The sequence below is a fragment of the Aegilops tauschii genome, chromosome 4 (genome assembly GCF_002575655.3).
Source record: "Aegilops tauschii subsp. strangulata cultivar AL8/78 chromosome 4, Aet v6.0, whole genome shotgun sequence".
Taxonomy (NCBI): Eukaryota; Viridiplantae; Streptophyta; class Magnoliopsida; order Poales; family Poaceae; genus Aegilops; species Aegilops tauschii.
In genome coordinates, this window is record NC_053038.3 from 328,522,159 (window position 1) to 328,544,750 (window position 22,592).

Sequence of the window (22,592 nt, forward strand, 5' to 3'; positions counted from 1 at the left end):
TCGCAGAGATCTGAATTTATGAGCTCTAGTGGTGCCAGGTGTCTCTCCTTCGCAGGCTTGTGAGGCTTACGAGGTTATTTTGCTTGCACACACGAATGGCACTTGGAGCCTTTGGCTAAAGAGAAACTCAAGATTAAATCCATCTTGGCTAGCCGCGTCGTACAACCGAAATTAAATGTGAAAAAGACGTGAATGCCAAACCTCAGATTCGTTCACATTAGAATGAATTTGGTTCACGACTTTATTACAGAAATCCTTTAGGGAAAGGCGGAACAAACCATCACAATCATATCATTTTCTAACAAATAGTCCATACCGAGATACGACTACTTTGTTGGACTCAAATACTAATTTAAACCCTTCTTTACATAGAAGGGAGCCACTAACGAGATCCTTCTTGATGACGGGGACATGTTGCACGTTCTTCAGTTGTACGATCTTTCTCGAGGTAAACTTCAGATCTACCATGCCAACACCATGAACAGAAGTATGCGAGCCATTCTCCATCAGGACGGAACAATCTCGTGCGACCTAGTAGGAAGAAAACAAAGACACATTAGCACACACATGAATATTGGCCCCAGTGTCAACCCACCAATCGGTGGACTGACAAACTGAAAGTATGGTAAATAGATTACCATACCCAGATGCCACATCATTGTTGCTCAGGGTGACATTGACAGACTTGGAGTCCTGTCCTGACTTCTTGAACTTGTTTGGGCACTTGTTTGCCCAATGTTCCTGTGAAACACAAGTAAAGCAGTCATCTCTCTTTTTGTCTTTCTTCTTGCCCTTCTTCTTGAAGGTAGTATTCTGCTGAACAGAGTTCTTTCCCTTGAACTTGTGAAAATTCTTCTGCACCACATTGGCGCTAGAAGAACCCTCTGCACCTTTCACGTGTGAGTCCTTTGCTCTCGAGTTCTGCTCAACACTTAGATGACCGATGACATCCTCAACAGAGAATTCACGTCTCAAGTGCTTGAGAGAAGTAGCAAAGTTCCTCCATCCAGGGAGTTTTGCAGTAATGCAACCCGCGACAAACATGTCCGGTAACTCACACTTCAGGAGCTCCAGCTCCTTAGCGATGCACTGTATCTCATGAGTCTGGTCCAACACAGGACGGTTATCAACCATCCTTTAATCATGGAAACTACTCCATGGCATAAAGTTCGCTCCCAGCATCGGTTGCGCCAAACTTAGCTTCGAGAGCATCCCACAAGTTTTTGGCAACGCGCATATAAAGATATGCGTCAACCAACCTGTCTCTGGTCACAGTAAGAATGGCTCCCACAAAGATGGTGGTTGCCTCCCTAAACACATTCTCTTTTTCAGGAGCAATCGTTATCATGGGAGACACAAGGTGGTCCTCGTCTGCCAACGCTTAAAATGTGTCTCGGTAAAATTTTCCGGTTTCAGTGGCGGCGAAGCCATGAGTCAAAAAATGCCTAACATAAGGTTTTTGGATTGCTAGAAATATTAGCACATTTTTTACTAATCTAATCCACGAGTATATAGTAAACATGGCAAATACGGTATGCATCTCATACCGATACCTAAGCATGTGAGCACATATAGTACATAGAACCAAAACATCTAGGAACAACATATATACGACCAACATATGAACGAGCAAATAGGGGATGAACGAGGCATACCCTTCGGTTGGCCAGGCCAACGCGGCGGCGGCAGCAGCCATGGAGTCAATGCAGGGGAAGTAGTGGAGTCAAAAACCTTATTGACGTTTGAATGCGGTCGTGGGGGCGTCGTGACGAGGTGAGGCGGGCGGCGGAGGATGACTCTTCTTCCCAAGCTCCCACAAAACCTTATAAAGGGGTCTCATCTCTTCTCAACTACTCCCTCCGTTCCAAAATAGATGACTCAATTTTGTACTCACTTTAGTACAAAGTTGGGTCATCTATTTTGAAACGGAGGGAGTGGCAAGGTGGTACTAAACTTCCCACCACCTGCCATATACCTACATTGGCCTCAAGATTAACCAGGAATCATTGTTCACATGTGCCTAAAGCCCATCTATGATTCAACACATCATGCACTCAACAATCTAAATCAAATATGGTTCGTGACACTCCCTCAAAAATGGTTCATGACATGATTAGGCAATAGGCACCTCACGATACGCTCCAAACCTAGTCACCATTTCACGTCTCCAGCAACAACAAAGCACATTAAAAATAATAGTAATGTGGCCACAAGCAAGCAGGCACACAAGAGACACAGCACATAATTCCTCATTTCGGATGGTTTATTTGAACTGCAACTCCCCGGCATCTCTCTCATGATTTCATCAGAAATGATATTTAATTGGTTGCGGAGTCAGCAGATTGACATACTTTTTGTAATGGCACTGACCAATGAGTAGAAGATTAGTGTGCCTAAACTTAAGGCAAGAGATGATAAGTGTCTCAAAACCAAATTTACCATACTCGATAGTGATCTCCACATTTTGATACGACGATCGTAAAGAATAGACAATTCAGTTGGGTGTAGGAACAGCAATTTTATCATTCACACCATGTAATCTACAATCTACAACAATATGTTCCGTGAAGGTAACATAACAAAACTGGAGGCAATTTTGGTACATTTGGAGTTCAAAAGCCTACTAGCGATCCCACCCAGATGGCCGCTTTCTCTCCCTCCGTTGATCCTTCGAGCTGCAATACACGGGAATTTTGAATGATGGTTAGCACACTGAATACTGAGCATAGCCAAGTACTAGTACTGGAAATATCAACAGGACGATTATTCTGCACTGACTTATCGCGAGCCACATACCTTTCAGGGTTTGTGTTCCCGTTTTCGTTAGTGTTTCCTGCTGGCCTGGACGCAGGAACAAATGAGGGCGCCGGTGGTGCTGGCCTTGCTGCATCGTTAGTGTTTCCTGCTGGCCTGGACGCAGGAACAAATGAGGGCGCCGGTGGTGCTGGCCTTGCTGCACCTGAATCCCCTCCTATGGTACCACCGGAAACAAAACCACGAAGTGTGGGTTTTACAAAAGAAGGTGCACCCCTCGAAGGTGCACTGTTGCTTGGCGCACTCGAAGACGCCGAGACAAAGCTACTCTTAAAATTTTGCATCATCCCTGTCTTCAACACGTTTACAGTGGCAGATCTTGGAGCAGGTACTTGTGGCCCTGATTCAGAACCATAGCCAATGCCAAGGCCAAAATCAACTCCACGTATGCCACGCCCACGCCCACGCGCACCGCCACCCCCGCCGCCACCACCACCACCTCCACCACCCTTTCCTTTGCCACCTTTCTTCCCACCTGATCAAGCATAATTATTTCGTTAGTATAATCAGCTTCCAAAAGGATGCATCTATATCACCTCCTGTGTAACTAAATAAACAGGACGAACCTTTTCTGGAGTCACGGTTAGCTCTGAACCTGCCATCCTGGAATTCAAACAACAGTCGGTTTAGAATAGGGGTTGTACTCATGGTAGGATGACTAGGCAATAATAATAGTACGTATTTTAGCAGCTGACAGAACAGAGAACACGTAAAATTCACAAAATAAGTTACCAGGAACCCACCTTCATTGCCAGGTCCATAAGTTCGTTGGGTACATCTTGACCAGCAGCAATTAAACTATGAACCAATTCGCCTGCAAATCGTGATTCTTTCTGTGTAATAAGAGTATATGCGGTGCCATCTTTATCACCGGCCCGGCCAGTTCTTCCAATGCGGTGAATATGCATATCCATTTCTTTTGCAATATCAAAGTTGACAACTGTTTTAATTGACTTTATGTCCAGACCACGTGCAGCAACATCAGTTGCAACAAGAACATGGTAAATCCCAGACTTGAACTTCTGCAGTGTCTCCATCCGAGATGCTTGATCCTTGTCACCATGAAGTGCTGCAACTTTGAATCCATGCTGATTCAACTGGTTCTCAACCTCATCGACTCGAGCCTTCTTAGTTGCAAATACAAGCACATCTCCATCATCAATCATACCAGGCATTTTCTCAAGAAGCCATGGCATTTTCTCAGCATCAGAAGGGAGTACATTCACAACTTGTTTAATGTCTTCATTAGCACTACCAACTTGACCAACTGTGACTCGAATAGGGTCAGTCAAAATTTCTCTAGCCAATCGTTCCACTTTGCATGGCATTGTTGCAGAAAAAAGCAAGGTTTGTCGGTCTGGTCTAATTTGACCAACAATGGATCGTATCTGAGGCTCGAACCCAAGATCAAACATGCGATCAGCTTCATCAAGAACCAGATAAGTTGCCCTAAACATCTTCAGTGCCTTCATCTTAAGCAAGTCTATCAGTCTCCCTGGGGTAGCAACGACTATTTCACAGCCTGATTTCAGTTCTTTAAACTGTTCAAATTTGGAAACACCACCATAAACAGCAGCAACTTGAAGATTGTAAGGCTTTGCAAACTTCTTAGCTTCGAGATATATCTGATGTGCCAATTCTCTTGTTGGAGCACATATGACTCCTATTGGACCTTCTTCCTTCTGAAGCTCAGGCTGATCCATAATGTGAACAATCATAGGGAGTACAAATGCTGCGGTCTTGCCTGAACCAGTTTTCGCAATACCAATGATATCTCTACCTGAAAGGACAATAGGTAAAGCCTGGCACTGAATTGTTGTCGGCTTTTCATAACCCTGCTTGGCAATAGCATTCATCAATGGAACAGGAAACCCACAATCCTCAAAGTTTTTAACTGGCCTTGGCACATCAAAGCCTGAAACCCGGATTGCCAAACTTTTCATATAATCAGCCACCTCTTCCACGCTCATCCCTACAAGAGACACATAGAGAAATTCAATAAATGCCTTCAAGTAGGAATTGCCAAACCATAAACAATGAGCAAGAACAACCAGCAAAAGTTATAATCAATTTACATCATGCTAGTTCTCACAAACATGTACAAGTACTTGCAAGATTTCAGTTGCAATGGCTTGTAACATAAAGAGACTTCATTAAACTAATTATTTAGCAATGTCAGCAGAAGGGGATCGAGACATCAGATGCACAACAGAAATGTTACAATTTCTCAAGACAAGCAATCAAAGTGAATACAGAGCGGACAAAGGAAGCAATATTATGGCTCTCCGACTGCTGTCTCAGGGAGGGTAACTGCAGACTGGTGATTGTGTAAAGAAGTGATGACCCGGTGCCTGCCATCTCAAAATAACAGAGAGGCATCTATACTAATAGCCAACACCCAAACAATAAGCATGGAATTCAAAATAATGATCCACGAACCTTGTAGGGCATCATTTTTGTTTATAGCCAACCGAACATTTGGATGTTATTAGCATCCAATTGATATAGACTATTCTGGTTCATCACTTGATTAACCAAATAGAGCAAAGAAGCTAGACCTCTGGTCAGGCTTCATATGTTGAGATCAAACTGAAGTAGCTTAACAGTGTAATCTACACGGGACGCCAATTTAACAGTTAACGATACATATGCTCAATCAAACGGTAAGATATGCTTCACCTGAAACTGACGGCTTCTCCTCGTAGAAGTCCTTGGTGAAGGGCTCATACTCGATGGTCGAATGGTCCAGCGGTGGTATGGGCTCTATCTTCCTCTTGTCCAATACTATGGGGTTGTCGTCGGAGTCGTACTCCATCATGCCGGCGTCGACGGCCTTCGCGGCAGCGTACACCTCCTCGTCGGAGTTATACCCGGCGTTCATGACGTCGGCGGCAAGCGTGAGCCCGGCATCCTTCTTGGCCCGCAGGAAGCTCTCCATGGGGTCGTCGTCCTCATCGGAATCCGCGGGGCGGAGTGCCTTGGGCTTGGGCGGCGGGGGCGGCGCGCGGATCTCCTCCTGGATCTCTGCCATGAACGCGTCGAGCGGGTCGATCTCGTCGTCCTCCGCCTTGCCACCCTCCCCGGCGTCCGAGGGTGCGGCTGCGTCGTCAGAGAAGGCGATGTCGTCGAGGTCGTCATCGGCGGGGACGTAGAGGCGCGGCGCGGGTTGGGAGCGTTCGAAGCTGTATGAGGTGGGGCGCGGGATGCTGAAGCCCTCGAGCCTCGGTCGCTTCGACATGGACGGCGGGCAAGGTGGAGGTAGCGACGGGCTAGCTAGGGTTTGTGTAGCGAGGCGGGGAGGAAGACGATGGACACGGAGGGGTCGGAGAGAGCTTGGCGCCGGTTGGTTGGGTCGCTCGTGTGGTGGGCCGGGTACTGGACGGGTCTGACGCGCCCGTGGGCTGAAGTCGGTCGCGGCATAGCTTATCAGGCCGAGTGTTGTTTGACCGGTTCACCCAAGCTCCCATGACCGAAAGAATTAATTGAGTACTGTTTTTAAAATAGATTTCGGGAGGTTTACTATTAAGCATTATATTAAAGAGTCAAATTATGTAGCTCATGAGCTGGCTAGATGGGACGTGCTAATAATCCATCTCGTTGGATTGATGCCCCGCCTGATTTCATTGTGAGTCTGCTGGCAGACGATATATCCGTCCTTTGATTAATAAAGTAAGCTTTCCTGTCAAAAAAAATCAGTTTGACTAATTTACATCTAAGCCTCATTCGGTTTGGAGGAAACCAAAATGTAGGAATTATGAATAGTATAGGAATTTGATAGGATGGAACTTGCCATCCTAAGAAATTGTCTTGCCTCGTTCCTACGCATAAAATGAGCTTTGAGTGGATATGTAGATTCCTCCAAAAACACAGAAAATGAATAGTATTCCTATGATATTCTCGTACGCGTTTCCTACAAACCGAATGCATCTATAAAAAAATTTCCTATGGAATTCTTATTCCTACGTTTTTTCTATAGAAATCCTACAAACCGAATAAGGCCCTAGATGTTCTCTAAGGATGTCACATCTAAACTCGCACGAATAACGTAGCAACAAGGAAAAAAAAAGATGAAACAAAAAAAATAGAACACAAACATAGTGGACATCAGGTTAGATGTGACGTAACTATGTCACATCTAGATGTGTCATAAACAGACCCAACTTTAAAGATCACTCACAGCTCCTCAGATTACAACAAGTGACGTACTATATGCGCCCTATTTGTCACAATCTGGGAGTCTTTCATTTTTTCGTATATCCATTTATTCAAAACATTTTATCTCTTAATCCGTGCATCCAAATCTCGAACCGCTTTTATCATTAGATTTCTCACATCGAGATCTTCAAAACTAGATCTCATGTTGATACGTTTTTAACGGAAAAAATCATAAAAAAACGGACAAAAAACCGAACCAGGAGCACGTTTTTTTCCTTTCCGAAAAAGGCACGGCCCTGCCTCTCACGAAAGCATAACCGTGCCTCTCGCGGAAGAAAAAAAACGCGTTTTTTTTGTTTCCGAGAGGCACGGCCTCTCACGAAAGCAAAATCGTGCCTCTCGTGGAAAAAAAACAAAAAACATGTTTTTTTGTTTTCGAGAGGCACGGCTGTGTCTCTCGCAGAAGAAAAAAACAGAAGACACATTTTTTTCCGTTTCCAAGAGGCACGGATGTGCCTCTCGCGGAAGCAAAACCGTTCCTCTCGCGAAAGAAAGAAAACATGTTTTTTTGTGCAATTTTTTTGTTCCAAAAGCTAAGGAAGACCGGTGGAAAACCAAAACATCGAAAAAAACCCGGAAAGAAACCGTTTAAAAAGTCGGAAACGTGTGCCGAAAAAAATTCAGAGGAAGCGCCTAGAGCGTGACACGTGGCGGCGGCTGCGCTCTCAGCCCACCCCAAGTGATCGTTGGGAAGCTCCCGAATGGCCAGCTCAAAAGAACAAATTCCGCTGAAAAAAGGCTCAAAAGAACAAATAGGGAAGTAGCTCATGCCCAGAAAGTCGCGTTATACTCCCAAGCTCATTTGAGCTCGGGATGAACAGTAAATTTTGAAATAATGCAAACAAATACTAAAAATCTGATTTTTTTTTCAGTGCAAACTTTAACAAATGTTCTCATTGCTTGAAAAATTCCATACTAAAACAACACTCGTAGAAGTCATGGCAAGAAAAGCAAATCAGCACTAGAAAAATGCAGAAATGCCATTTTATGATTTTTTTTGCAAACACAAAACATTTGTCAAAGTTTTTGTAAAAAAAATCAGATTTTTTGTTTTTTTTTTAATTTTACTATTCATTAGAGAGTATTTGAACTCGGAAGTACATGCTCCGTCTCCATCATGCCCAGCCTAGTTGGACTACTTAAATCCCTCAAGAAAAAAAGTTGGACTACTTCAAAGATAGGAAAAAAAGTTAGATTCGGTCTTCAGGCGTGATGTGATCTATGCAATGCTGCAAGGTAGTAGTACTCGTAGTACCCGTCAAAAAAAAGTAGTACTCGTAGTACATGCCGCTATCTTCAAAAGAAAACTAAAAAAATAATGTAGCTTTAGTCGAACAAAGAGAAAAGCTGCATCAAACGAGGTTTTGAAGTCCTTGACATCAATCGTCCCGACAAATCATCATACTTGTTAAACGAATCCAATGGAGTGTACTGAAAAGAAAATCATTGAACATCGTAGTTTGGCCCGCAGGTAGCATTATAGTTGACCAAACGTACACAATTTGACTGGTGGCCACTTCACAATTTTCCAATTTCTAATAAGCCCCCTACAGAAGCTAGACCTAGGATGTATCGGCAATATATATATAGGAAAAGTACTCTCCACTACACTTACAGTACTATTTCTTCGATTCAAAATAGAGGACCAATTTGTATTTCTAAATCATCAATTTGTTCAATAAGTTATGAACTGTATAACCCATAAAAAGTGTACATTAAAATTTCGTTTTAAATCAAAATCCATTGATATACTTCTCCATAATACGAGTGGTCCAGTTGATAATTAGAGCGGACCCTCCTAGAGAGACAGAGGAAGTAATAAGTTTTTCGTGCTTATGACAAAAGTACCTTTCTAAACCCCTCAAGTTTTAGCGGGACCATTCCCACTAAGAGACTTCGATTAGCAATGAACAAGCAGTTGTAACCACACTACCGGTTACTACATTACTACTTTTCCGAAGTACTTCGCTAAACTTGCACGGGCCTTTTTGATTCATAGGATTGCAAAAACACAGGAATAGGAAAAACGGAGGATTGGAATGGCATGTCAATTGGATCCCTATAGGATCTGAGTTTGTTTGATTGTGTCATGGGAAAAACAAAGGATTTCTTCCAAGAGGTTGGAGTGGATGTTAGAATTCCTCTGAAATGTAGTACAAATGAATCTTTAGGAAAAAATCCTACGGACCCTATGAATCAAAAGACCACCATAGGAAAAATTCCTAAGGATTCTAATCCTTCAAAGATTCTATCTAAACTAGTAGAAAGCCCGTGCGTTGCTACGGGCCATGAATACATATTTGTTGGTTAGCCCGTAACAATCAAAAAGTAATTGAAATATACTTCACTTGGGATGCAACTTGATAAGAAATCTAATAGAAAGTTGTGTATATAGAGAGCAATAATCCAACTAATTATCTATTACAGTACAAACTTAGATCTCTTTTATGAGTTTAAGAGATTTCCATACAATGTGAGTATTGTTGTCTTTTAACTTCATCTGCATAGCACAATCTGAGTCATATCCCAATTTTAATGAGCTATAAATTCTAGGCTACCTATAAATCTCTTGGATGGTATTTTCTCTAAAAATAGCTTGTTAAGCTATGTGACATTTATGTCATCGCATAGGAGCAACTCCTTTCTCTTTTTCTTGGAGAAAGAAAATAAAGCAGACACTCCTATCACTAACTCACCGCAAGCCATCTCCTACCTTCCCGCAGAGCTAGCCACCCACCGGTTGTTGCCGCATCTCATCTCCCCACCATGCATCGCCGACGCCATCTCTCCCTGGCACCTCCTCTCCACGCGATGCCGAAGCACGTCCTTCCTCCCCCCCCCCCACCACCGCCTCCCCTCCCATCCATGGCGTCCCCCGCCGCCTCCTCTCCCTACTACGGTGTGGACCGCCTCCTTTTCTCCTACCAACCTCCTAGGTCGTCGCCTTGGCACCGAGCCAGCGCACCCATCGGTCTCGGTCTGGCATCCTAGGCAGCCGGATCCGAACAGGAGGTGCAGAAGGGCTCGCAGCTCCCCATTAGTTCGAGCCACATAACTGACATGTTTGCTTGCGGATTGGATGACCTTGGGAATAGTTGTGTGGTGTGGCGAGGAGGTGCGATGACACCCTCATCGTCCGGCTCGGTCTTCTACCCTAGCCGAGCCTAGCCAAGCATAGTTGCGCTTTTGCGCCATCAATTTCCATGACAAGGGCACCCCAGGCTGATTCACATTGTTAAGGAGTGCACACCATCACACAGAGGGCGACCGCCATGTACCGTCGCCATCTTCAACGAGTGCTTCGGCCACCGGAATATTAACACCCCTGACTCTTAGGTTCGCCCTGCCATCCCACCCACCCTACTCATTCATTGTTGCTGCCAGCATGGCTGCCCTTCCTATTGATTACCTTTCTAGATTATATTGCAATCCTAATGTCCTAACAATTATCAGCAAGTGAACCAATATTTTTTTAGTAAACATAGGCAAGTTTTTTGTTTTAGAAAATGATTTCTGTTAGTAACAAACATTGTTTCAGCAAACAATTTTTATTTTATCAGTGAGAATATTGAGGTGGTCAAGAATTGTTATGTTAGAAAAAAAATTGAGTGTGTGGCCAATTTACTAAACCAAAGAAAATAATATTTTTAGATGTGCCAGTACAATATACGTGCCTTTGCAAACACATTGAGCACAAACACACAGCAGCAAGCACGCAAACCATCGGCAAAATCAATCACCAACGTTGTTGTGCTGCCGTCCTCGCCTTTCTCCAGATCGAGACCAACTCGTCCATCCACCCACAGGGGCCCTATCGTATCGCCCTCCTCCCCATCTCCCAATTCTTTCTGTCTTCTAGATCCAGGCAAAGTAATGCTCTCCTCTCAATCTACAGAGCCACCATGCCTACATTCCAGTACCCTAGATCAATACCATGTAAGCACCGAAGCGCATGCCATTTTGTGAAAAATGATTACTCGATAGGTGAGCTTTGAATGTCACATGAGTATACCGAGCTTGTTGTTGAGAACAAGACAGAAGCCCTATAGTGAAAGTTCTAGCACCCTGACCTGATTATGCTGCACCAAGAATGAGCGGACACAATTCTTCAACAAATTACACAACCAACGCACATCACATTAGCAAAATTTAGTTTTGGATAGAGGGCCAATAGCCGCCACCGCCAACTGTAGAGATCAAAGCATGCAAGCAATTGCGTGCTGCGAAAACGACGTACAATCACTAATTCCACTTTATTAGTACAGACTATCTTCAGCATTAGACCTCTGCTTGGATACAAAGAAATTTACTCTTGACAAGAGGATAGCCAAGAAATAAATGGAAGGCACTTAAGATTCTTTCCTTTAAAAAACATATAAGATTATTTTCCTTGTAATAAGAGGGAATTCTAATGCTTGTGATGGACCAGAAACATTGATCAAACAATGTATACATCGCATGTTTCTGACCTTTCCAAGAAGATCAGTATCGCCAACCTACAAATTAACATTTCTTTCGTATGTGTTAGTGATTATTAAACTAAAAGACAATGGTGTTTCCCTTGGTGTTTTGAAGTTATAAGAATGTTTTCATGACCTGAAGCTGAACTTGGCTACCCAAATTATAGTTCTTTGTTACATCGACAAGGAATAATGAAATGATTCAGTTGCCTAGTTTACAAAGGTTAGATGATCTGACTTGATCAATTTTCCACGAAAACTAATACCATTAAACTTCAGTTCAACTAAGTGGGGTGACATTCTGGGAGGCGTGGTGAACCTTTCTTCAGAGATGGTTTTACGTTTCTTGCTTTTCACCTCTGCATTTTGAGCACCACCCAAATATATTTAACAAGAAAATAGTTACAGTACTAAACCTGACCATTCCTTGAGAATACACAATGGAAATCATCAAAACTTTCAACAATGATCTGGTTGCCTCTAATGAGAACCACGCATGTTGAGCTTCCTTCTTGTAGGGGCCCAAGATAAGGTGCCTGCAAAATAAATCCCAAACTAAGGTACAGGACGGAAACAAAACATCCAAAATCATGTGAAAAAAATACGCTATAAAGCAGCAAGTTCCAACACTCTGCTTTACCCATTTCGTAATCAAGAAAAGCACCAAGAGAGCACGAAGCCAAGAAATGCATAGCAAATGAGTAACTGGCCCTAGAAATGATAATACCCTTACAATTTAAAATCAAAGATATCAAGAATGTGTTAGGTTTACAAGTACATCTTCACTTTAATTTATTACTTCTGGGCTTCAGCATGTAATATATTTCCAGGACCCCCAAGTCTCGTTTAGGTAGCAAGATTTCTCACACAATATTATTTTTCAGAACCAGATAGACTCAGTAACAATCACAGTCAAAGAATGGTTACGTGTGGTGGACAATCTCAGTAACATGATTTCTAGACTAAGTAACAATATTGTCTAGCATCCGAGTATCTTTGTTTTGACAATCAGCAGGTGCGAGATTTATTTAGGTGAGTGCCGATTTCCAAGTATCAGCACAAGAAACTCTTCAGTTGTAATACACTCTAGCTATGCCTGAAGCAAATAGGATTATTGGAATGGCTTGCTCAGTAAATTGTTACCCAAAGTATTGACCTTTGTCTATTTTGAACAAATAGGTTGGATAGATTAGTTAGTATGTTCCAAAAGGAAAATAAGATGACATGTGAAGAAAATACTATTCAAACTTTCTTTCTCCGATACTACAAGAAATTTAGTGCTCTCACATATATAAATGAATGCATTATAAGAAAGTTTATCCCAACCATGAGAGATTGAGATTTATTCAATAGGATAGCTAAAACTTATAAGCAACCATTGTAGAAATGTAATGAAGACCTAAAGTGCACACTGAAGTTACCTTTACGATGCTTTCTGCAGAGGCCAATCCAATACCTCCTTGAATATTTTAGCCTAGCGCTGGTGGCCTATTTTCCTTCGTCCATATCACCCTGCAATGTAAGAAACCCCACCGGAAAATATAGATATATTGGAAAATCATAATGTGAGCAGTTAGAATTTAGTAATGAACAATTAGGGTACTACCTAATTTGCAATAGCTCATTACTACAGTATAGTACCATAACAAGACCTTAAGTTAGGCTAAAAATAGAGGAAATGCAGCATCGATGCTACTGTCGACAGTCAGGCTTCGGATCAAGAACTACAAACGGCCCAACAGTACTAATCAAATGCATTAAGGGAAATTTAATAGACTGTGATGTAGGTACTACTTACAGGATAAAATTGCATGATGTTAAATGTTTTGGTAGTTCCATCATCCAGAGATGTGATTGCGCAGTGCTCCTCCTCTAGAACGGGAGAACAAAAATAAACCAGAGATGTGATTGCGCAGAGGAGAAGTGGATGACACACTGACCTGATATGCCAGTATGCGTGTTTGCGACCGTCAGTGGTTGCTCTAAATCCCAATGTTCGGAACACCAAATCACTGGAAAATTATGATGTAGGAGAAGATTACACGACGGGATGCATGAGAAGTTGGAAGTTGAATATTCTTCATTGTAAGGATTGGTGAAAATGGACAAATGCATGACTGAATTTCAGAAACTGTAGCAACATGAGAAGCTAGAAAAGCCTACAATTTGGGGAAGTGCATGGATGAACCCGGGTACATATGAACCCACTTTGGAAAACACATTTTGAAATCCCAAAAAACCTGAAAAAAGGTGAGCGCGGACATCTCCATATTCTATGTGTGTGCAGAAAGTTTCATGGGAAAAACAACCTTTTTTGTAGCCTGTGCAAAAAAGACAAAATATTGTGCCGCAGAACACTATTTAGAAGCACTAAAATTTGTCTTCTTTACGGCGACAAAATAAAAATTCCTTTTTTCACAAAACTTTGTGCCGCGGACATACTTTTGCAAACATGTATGCATAAAATTTTGTTTAGAATTTTAGGACATTACAAAACGCGTTACAAGTACATTTTTTAAAAGCGGGTCATATATATCCATGTGCAGGACGTGCTGACTCCTACAATTTGGGTCTTCTCAAACTTGTTGTATCGATCGAGAAATTGTCAATTTGCCCTATGTTAAGGAAGTAGAATATGTGTCACTGGTCCAAGCAGTATACTCTGCGTTGTCTCGAGTGCTAGGCTGCTAGCACGACCAGCATGATTGCAGTTGCAGGCCAGGTCGATGATCACAAAAAGTACTTAATTGTTTGTGTCCAACTTAAACCTAGAGCTAGTTGTTCACTTCTGCCGAGACTGCAAAAACATGACACTACTTAAGAAACCACTAATTCTGATAATCCAATGAGCAAACTGAAACAAGTGCGTCAGTGCTAGGAAACCTATATACTTGCAGATCTTAACATCAAGCCAAGAAGGTAGTGCTTACCATTGGGGTCAATCTTCTTCAAGAGGACAGCGGCCAAGAAATGCAAAAAAAAAAATAAGCGCATTGGTCCTCCACTTTGTCCCGGCCAACCGAGCAGGCAGTGTTTTCCCCATATATGAATGGAAGAGAACAATGTACCTGTTAGTAAGATGATGGATTTTCGATCTTAGAGTGCGAACCTCCTGGACGTTGAGCTCCAGCCCAAGCTCCATGAGCGACAACAGCTGCAGGGACGACATCACTCCGCCTCCCTCGCACGACATGGTCTCCCTGGAGCCGCATGTGCATGTTAGGCGCACTATGCTTATGGAATTCAGTGTCATACCAATAACCACCTCGGCTTGGGCGCCTTCCTGCAGTTCCGCCATGAACTCAAACACCATGATCAGCTCGTCTCCCTCCTTGAGCAGCGTGATCTCAAGATCCCACTCGGGGACAGGGCAGTGGCGGTGACTATAATGTTTGTACGACCCCAGCGTCATACCGCAGGGTAGCTCCAGGTTCACCACCTGACCCCTGGCCAAGAACTCGTCACACCAAAGAACGCTCAAGTGTATGGCAGCACACACTTGCTCCATTGTGTCCAATGGAGTTACGAAGGTCACCGTGGGAGCCTGTAGGCCAGAGAAGACTACGAGTGCAACCTTGTATAGCAAGCCGCCACCGCAGTAAGAGTTGAGGTGCCCTAGGTAAAGCTCGGAGACAAACCCCAACAACACCACATCTAGGGTCGCTGGTGGGTGCACTTGGAAAGGCACGTCGGCGCGTTTCTCCCACAGTCGCCAACGTCGTCGAGGTGCGGCGGCCAAGCCGCCACCGGGGAAGACACAAGAGACCCCGGGCCGCTAGGACGAAAAAGAAAATTTGGTTGCACGTAGGTGGCCCGGAGAGTAACAAGGAGGGGAGACGGGGGGCGGGACAAGGCATTGGATTGTGCTACGATGGCATTGGTGAAGGACTGCTAGGTCAGGAGGATCACTGATCTAAGGCCTCTCACCGTGCTTCCCCTCTGAAAGTATAAAGGAGGATGGGAGTAGGGGAGGAGATCGGTAGCTATGGAAAGGGAGGGGAAGGGGATTGACATCCGTATCTCTTGATTATTTTCCTTATATGAGTGCATGCGGGAGAAGGGAGAAGGGAAGGAGTGTTTTTTTACCATATAATTACCATATTCGAAATTTCCTGAGTTATGGCCTTACCATACCTGGATTGATAGCCTTTGGGGTAATTTAAATTTATTACCATATTTGAAATTTCCTGAGTTATGGCCTTACCATACCTGGATTGATTTATTACTATAATTATCATATTTGAGATTTCTGAGTTTATAGCCTTACCATACATGGATGAATTGTGATTGATTACCATAAATACGTTGGGTATTGTCGGCCAGACGAGAAAAGAGGAAAACCGGTGGGAGGCGGGTGAACCGGTGGGAGGCGGGTGGTGGGTGATGGGACGAAAAAAAACCAGTCGAAAAAAAACCAGACGAAAGTGGGGGGACTATTCAACCAACTCGTCCATTAGGAGTAGAGATCTTTTGAATCAAAGAGACCCTAGCATTCACGAGTAACAACTAAAGGAAAAACACATGCCGAATGAGACCAACTATCAACGTGGTTATACCTACGCAACTACCAATCTTTTTCATAATTAGTTAGTTTAGACCCAAACTTGCCAATCATCACCTTGTATTTTCATAATAATGATAAGTGCATTTGATTTCTTGGGTGGACGGGTTTATCTCGACTAATTTTGCCAAGTTGAAGAAAGTTGTGTGAATTAATTTTACTATTAAATTTGGCTCTTCCTATTCTCGCCTCCCGTGATGACCAGTTGCTAGATATTGTTATTATGTATGTGTTGTCTTGCACGACACTCGATTGGACAATACTTGTATAACTTCACAGTGCATTTGCATGTAGTGATGCGAGCATACAATAAATGCCATCACTTCCCGTTACTTGAAGTACGGAGGGTGGTAGGTCAGGGTAGAGACGATGGCAAAGCAAACATCGGAGTGAGCATTTTGGGTCATTCATTGAAGAAGATCGATAACGATATGAAGAGGCAAGGGAGAGACAGTCACCCTCGCGAAAGCCATTTTTGCATTTGATCCAGTCTCCGGATACCTTGTTAGTAGGACGGTTGTTTTATCTAAGGCGAGGAGGAATGAAATCTAGGTGCACTAGTGTTTGAGAAGCCCTGGTGTGAGAGGATGCTGAGAGTCGAAGGCTTTGGGGGAATATGTTTGATGATCATACTATGAGCTTTTCTGGAAATGGCAACGACTAAGAAGGTCCGCGATGTAGATAAAATTTCGGCTATATTGATGGTGTCCTGGACTAGGGGTTACTCACCATGTCATCTCCCGGCCAGGAGGGTTGGGCCAAGGACCCTCGTGGCGGTTAATTACTGGGCTTCTTCGGGCAGCCCATGACGTATACAAGGAAGATTCCATAAGACTTGGCGCACAAGACGAGGACTCTTCTAAATCCTAGGCATCCTGTACACTATATAAGTCGAGGCTAGGCTAGTCAACAGACCATATTCCATATACTCGATAGATTAGATTCATTCACATACGATCTCGAGGTGGATCATCATGTACTTTGTACCCCATCCACAATCGACAACAAACGCAGGATGTAGAGTTTACCTCTTTAACAGTGTCTCAACCTGGGGAAACAATCATGTCCCTCGTTGTCCTGTTATCATCTAGCCAAGATCACCAGCTTGGGGCCCCCTCTACGCACACCCGTGCCTCTGTTACCTATTGGAAAACGTAGTAGAAAACAAACAAAAAAAACCGTGCCTACGCACACCCAAGATCAATACAAAGATGCATAACAGGTAGTGATCACGATAGTTACCGTCACCGAGTTGCAGCGAAAAAAGAACGTGTCGGTGTAGATCATACTTGGAGTCCCTCGAACCATCGATGAATGATCCCGCAAACCGAAGACCGGAAGCACGACCTCTCTACTTGGTTACAAGCGTGCAACCTTCACGATCCGGCAACATTTCACCGTCTAGAGCTAATCGTTGCCGGAGAATTAGAGGGAGGATATTAGAACCACACTGGACTTCTAATTATTAGGATTTGTCTATCTCTAATTAGATAAACAAGGATCAAATAGAACTAGAACTAGAGGGGCTAGAGGAGAGGCTCCAAACTTGTGTGTCTCAATAGAGAAAAAAAACTTATTCTATAAAGGTTTGAGGAGAGGGAGAGGGCAGCCACCAAGGAAAGAAAGTCCCGGGGGGATTCCTCATCCTCCTCCCATAGTCCAATTTGGCCATCCCATAAGGGGGGCGCCTACTTCACTTGGGCCTTGGTGGCCCGAGTTGCCTTCCACCGCTTGGCCTTTTAGACCCGTTTGTATTAAATTAAATATAAAAGTGTTCTAAATATTTATAGACCCTTTTATATATAATTTAACATCCCCAGAAACATTTTCCATCATTATATATTTATCGGTAATGCCCAGTATTACCCGATACTCTCTGAAACCCTTCCCGTGACCCCGAAACGCTTCCGGATCCTCTCAGAACTATTCTGAATATTAATGAAACAATTCCACAAATATATTCTCGTCACCCCCGTCCTACTAATACTCAGTGGATCATGATTTCCTTAAGCTTGTGACCCCGTAGGTTCGGTAACTCATAGACATGAATAAACTCGTCCGTCCAATGACCGCTAGTGGAACTGTGGACGTCCATATCGATCCCTATAAGCACACGAATGATATTCGAGTGAACCTTTGGTTATCATGTGATGTTCCCTTTGCTTCGCGATACTTCACAAAACATGAGACGCATCGGTATCCTCCTGAGTCATCACGTGCTCACTATACCGTTATCCTTGTTACCAGTTTTGTTCTTCTTCCTCGTTATTGTGTTCTGGCATCCCCCTGATGAAGTCACCTGTGTCTGGCCAAATGATGATGGATTCCATCACACCGAGAGGGCCCTAAGAATATCTCTCCATCGTCGGAGGAGCAAATCCCACTCTTGAGCTATCTAGTCACTTGTCAAACTTTTCGCCGAACCTCTAAGTTGTCGTTATAATCACCGTGTTACAGGTGACGTTTGAGCAACCCCAAAGTCCATTGTACAGTAAGAAGTGACTACGATACTCTCATGGTCTAAGGAGCAAAATCACATGTTAACACTCTATGCTATACAATTGATTATAGACGATATTATGTCAATTCGTAACAAACAAGTTTGGGTCGATTCAATATGATCGTTCTTCCAACATCATAATCTCACTCTTGTTTTAGGATATAACATCCCAATTTTCAATTTGGATGTTATACATAGGTCATCATATGCATATCATATTTTATTTGCATTTTTGGTTGTGATCCTAGAAATCTTAAGCAACTCAAGGACCCAAGGAGAGAGTTGGCGATTTCATTTATTTTCATATTTGAATTTTTCTCAAATTTGAAAAGAGTATCAATTTGGTTTTAATGTTTTTTCTCTAAAAATATTTCCAATATTAAAAATAAAAGAGAGAAGATAATATGACTTCTTCAAAAAGAGAGGAATATTGGAGGAATTTTTTTAAAATAAAATATATTTTTATTTGGATTTTTATTTGTTATTTTATTTGAATTAGAAAAATATGCATTTTTGAAAATTGCATCTTAGGCCAGAAATTTTTGCACTTTGTCCTTAATTTTTTATTTAGACGGTGAAAATTGTTTTTGGCATTTTTGGCATTTTTAGAATTTTTTAATATTTTATTAGGATTTTTCTTGGGTGGAATTTAATTTTAAAAAAATCCCGGACCGACTAGGCCGAAACCCAGCCGGCCCACTCCCGCGCGCTGCCTTCCTCCCGCCGCCGCCGTGCGTGGCACGGACGCCGAGGAGGAGTCCGAGCCAGACTCCACCCCACGCCGGCCCACTCCCCAAGCCGCGCCCCCCGGGCCTTTATAAGGCGCCGGAGCCGCCGCCTCTCCTCCACCCCCAAGCCGCAACCACCCCGCCGCCGTAGCCGCCCGCCGCAAGCCCGCGCCGCCGCGCTTCTTGCCGCCGCCGCTGCACCCCTCACCCGCGCCGCCGTCGCCCCGCGTCGCCGGACTCGCCGGATCTCGCCGCCGCCCGAACCGCCAATTTTCTTGTTGAACCGGTAAAACCGCCGAACCGCCACCGGTTTTTTTTCGGTTTTCGTTTTAGATCGGGCTTTTTAGGGTTTCTTTTTAGCGAACGTTCACCCGAACGTCTTTGTTCGCGAGCACGTTCGTCCGTTTGTACCTGATAGCGAACGTTCATTCGTTAGTATTTTTCTTTTTATTTTATTTTCGGCCAGGGACCTATCCGCGGTTATTTTTTTAATCACATATTAGCCCCTGATCTTCAAACCCTCGCAACTTTTTAACCGTTTGTCCAAATCTAGTGAAACCAACGCCAAAATCTTCGTCTCGAACCCCTCTTTCCAGTTAATCAACTTGAACATGGTTTTGACAAATTAAAATTTGGTTTGAAGCAGATTTGATTTCGAACTCTTTTTGATCGTAGTTTGAGTTTCGTAGCTCCGATTCAATTGATTCTTTTTGCAAATCGAAGCTCTTCAGTTGAACTTTCAGTTTGGATCTTTTTATTTGAGTTTTACCCTTGCATCTATGCTTGAGTGCTTATGTATGCTATTGTTTGTTTGCGATAGAATTTCCGGAGTGCGAAGCGTGCTACTACGAGTCACTAGGGTTTTCCAATCGTCAGCAAGGCAAGTAACACTTTGATCATATCCCTTATTACCCAATTTTTATGCATTAGTTTCAACCCTCAAACATTGCATGAGTAGGATTGATAACATGTGGGTATTGGGAAGTAGTTGATGCTGGTAGAACCTATTGCCCTTTTTATTCAAACCCTGGGAGTTACTTCTACGTTATGCTTATACTGCTATGCTATGCTCGTAGACGTGGTTTGGTTTGAGTGATTCATGATAGATGTGAGAGATTATTATGAACTAAGGGTTTATTTAAGGTGGCTACTTTAATACACATCTGGGTGGAATGTTTGTGGGCACCTGGGGGATCCAGTGTTGTCCAAGGAGATCCCGGGGAATCCGTGTGATCATCCTATGGTTCACCACCCAGGCTCAAAGGGATCATAAGATTATTCATGCTAGAAACTTCCATGTGCAGCCACAAGCCATTATGAGCTCTGGCATAGTTGAGTATGTTGTGTGACCTCTTTCAGTGGTAAACTAGCAGATGTAGGGGATGTAGGTGGTACGGTTTACCCGTCGAAAGAGTTAATGCTTCTGAAAGACTGTGTCCCGGTCATCCGTTTCTCAAACACCATGTAATGCGAGAAATACAACGGAGGAGATCGAGTCTTGTGTGGAAAAGTACGCAAACCTCTGCAGAGTGTACAAACTAATCATGGTTAGTCGTGTCCCCGGTTATGAACATCTTGAGTATCTGGTGCTTAAATTATTATGATGATCTTGTCACTTTACTTAATTAATTTGTTGGGTTATTGATTATTAATTTTGGGATTGAGATGGGGTTACCATTCTCAATGTTTTCAACAAACTTTGTAGTTAAATAAAATATATTCCTTTGCAGTAGGGAAAATTGGCTTTACGCAAAAACAATAACCATAGAGCCTCCACCAGCCATATATGCATGTATATATAACTGTTATTTTGTTCATTGCTCTACAGTGTTATTTTGCCAGCATATTCCATGTGCTGACCCGTTTCGGGCTGCAACGTATTATGTTGCAGACTTTCCAGACGAGGAGTAAGGTACGCTAGGTCGTTGTCGTGCACTCAGCTATGCCGTTGGAGTTGATGGACTCATTCATCTTCGAAGCTTGTGCTATTATCTTATTTAGATGGCCTTAAGCCATGTTATTGTATTAAGTTCTCTTTTGAGACATTCGATGTAATAAGTGTGTGATTCCACTCTGTTATAAATCCTTCGAGTATTGTGTGTGTCAGCATTACCGATCCAGGGATGACACTTATGCACAGAGATTTGACCGTTTGAGGTCGGATCGCTACAAGATGGTATCAGAGCACACGCTGACTGTAGGACGCGACCACTAATATAAGCCATAGGTCACTCTTCTCTACTCATTTCTGACTCTCCTCCATTTTCCACTCTATAGATGGGGGACCCAAGGAACAAGTTTGCTCAACCAGATGAAGACACACCTTTTGGACGACACTTGAAGGAAGTCACTAGGTACCTGAACATCGGAATACCAAGCTTCACCGGGACCTACACCGCCACTTTACCAGAAGAGGAGCGTTGGATGATTCGAGTTCATGTTCCAGGAAGGACATTCACGCCAGTTAGTGAGCCCATAGAGTTTTCCTTTGATGCACCAACCTGGAGTCTAGGAAAGAGCATGGCAGCCCACATCGCCATGGGATGCATCGGCGAAGTTTACAACAAGGATCTTAAGGACACCATCTACCAGATATACGGGCACCGAGATGAGCAATGGGAGATGATCAGCACCAGGAGGGACAAGTCCATTGCAGCCTTCATCCAAGAGTTAAACCAGCACATTCGCCGCCAGGAGAACCAAATGTGCGCCAGCATGATAGATCTGAAGAAGGTGATGACCAGGAACATGGAGCTTGAAGAGGAACTCAAGTCTACACGCGATGGATATGAGGAGGAAATTGTAGTGTTACTGGAGAAGAATGAAGACCTAAAGAAGAAGCTAGGAGTATTCATGGGAGATCCCGCACCTGAGGAGGACATCCGTTCTGAAGACTATATCATCATCGTCGACACCGACTCCGACCCCGACAGTAGTGATGATGATTACGAAGACGAAGCTAGAGCGGATATCATGGAGTCTTCCACTGATCAAAATTTCTAGTGGACCACCATATTATCAGTAGTATTCCCCCATGTATATAGTAGTAGTCCGAGTATTTTGTAACGGTAGTTAGATCGTTTGTATGCCCTTGTTTGAATTGAGTGGTGTGATATGAATGTGTTTGTCTCATGTGCATATGGGTAGTGATTTTCTCTTTAGACCTCATTCTATTCAATCTCTCCCCTCTAAACCCATCAGATGCCTCCGAGACATGACCCCGGATTTGTCTTCCCACCGGAGCTCACTCAGTTGATCCAATAGGAGAATGCCTTGATGCAGCTACTAGTTCAGAACCAAGGCAACAATAACAA

General features: G+C 43.3%; 1 protein-coding gene across 1 annotated transcript; it reads right to left on the reverse strand.

Annotated features, from left to right (window-relative positions):
* Positions 1 to 2,434: 2,434 nt before the first annotated feature.
* LOC109758410 (DEAD-box ATP-dependent RNA helicase 24) lies at positions 2,435 to 6,207 on the reverse strand. The gene is made up of 5 exons (XM_020317263.4): positions 5,494 to 6,207; positions 3,558 to 4,786; positions 3,381 to 3,417; positions 2,797 to 3,289; positions 2,435 to 2,675 (listed from the first exon to the last, which is right to left on the reverse strand). The coding sequence occupies exons 1-5, from the start codon at positions 6,050 to 6,052 to the stop codon at positions 2,624 to 2,626; spliced, it is 2,370 nt and encodes a 789-aa protein (XP_020172852.1). The 5' UTR covers positions 6,053 to 6,207; the 3' UTR covers positions 2,435 to 2,623.
* Positions 6,208 to 22,592: the final 16,385 nt, after the last annotated feature.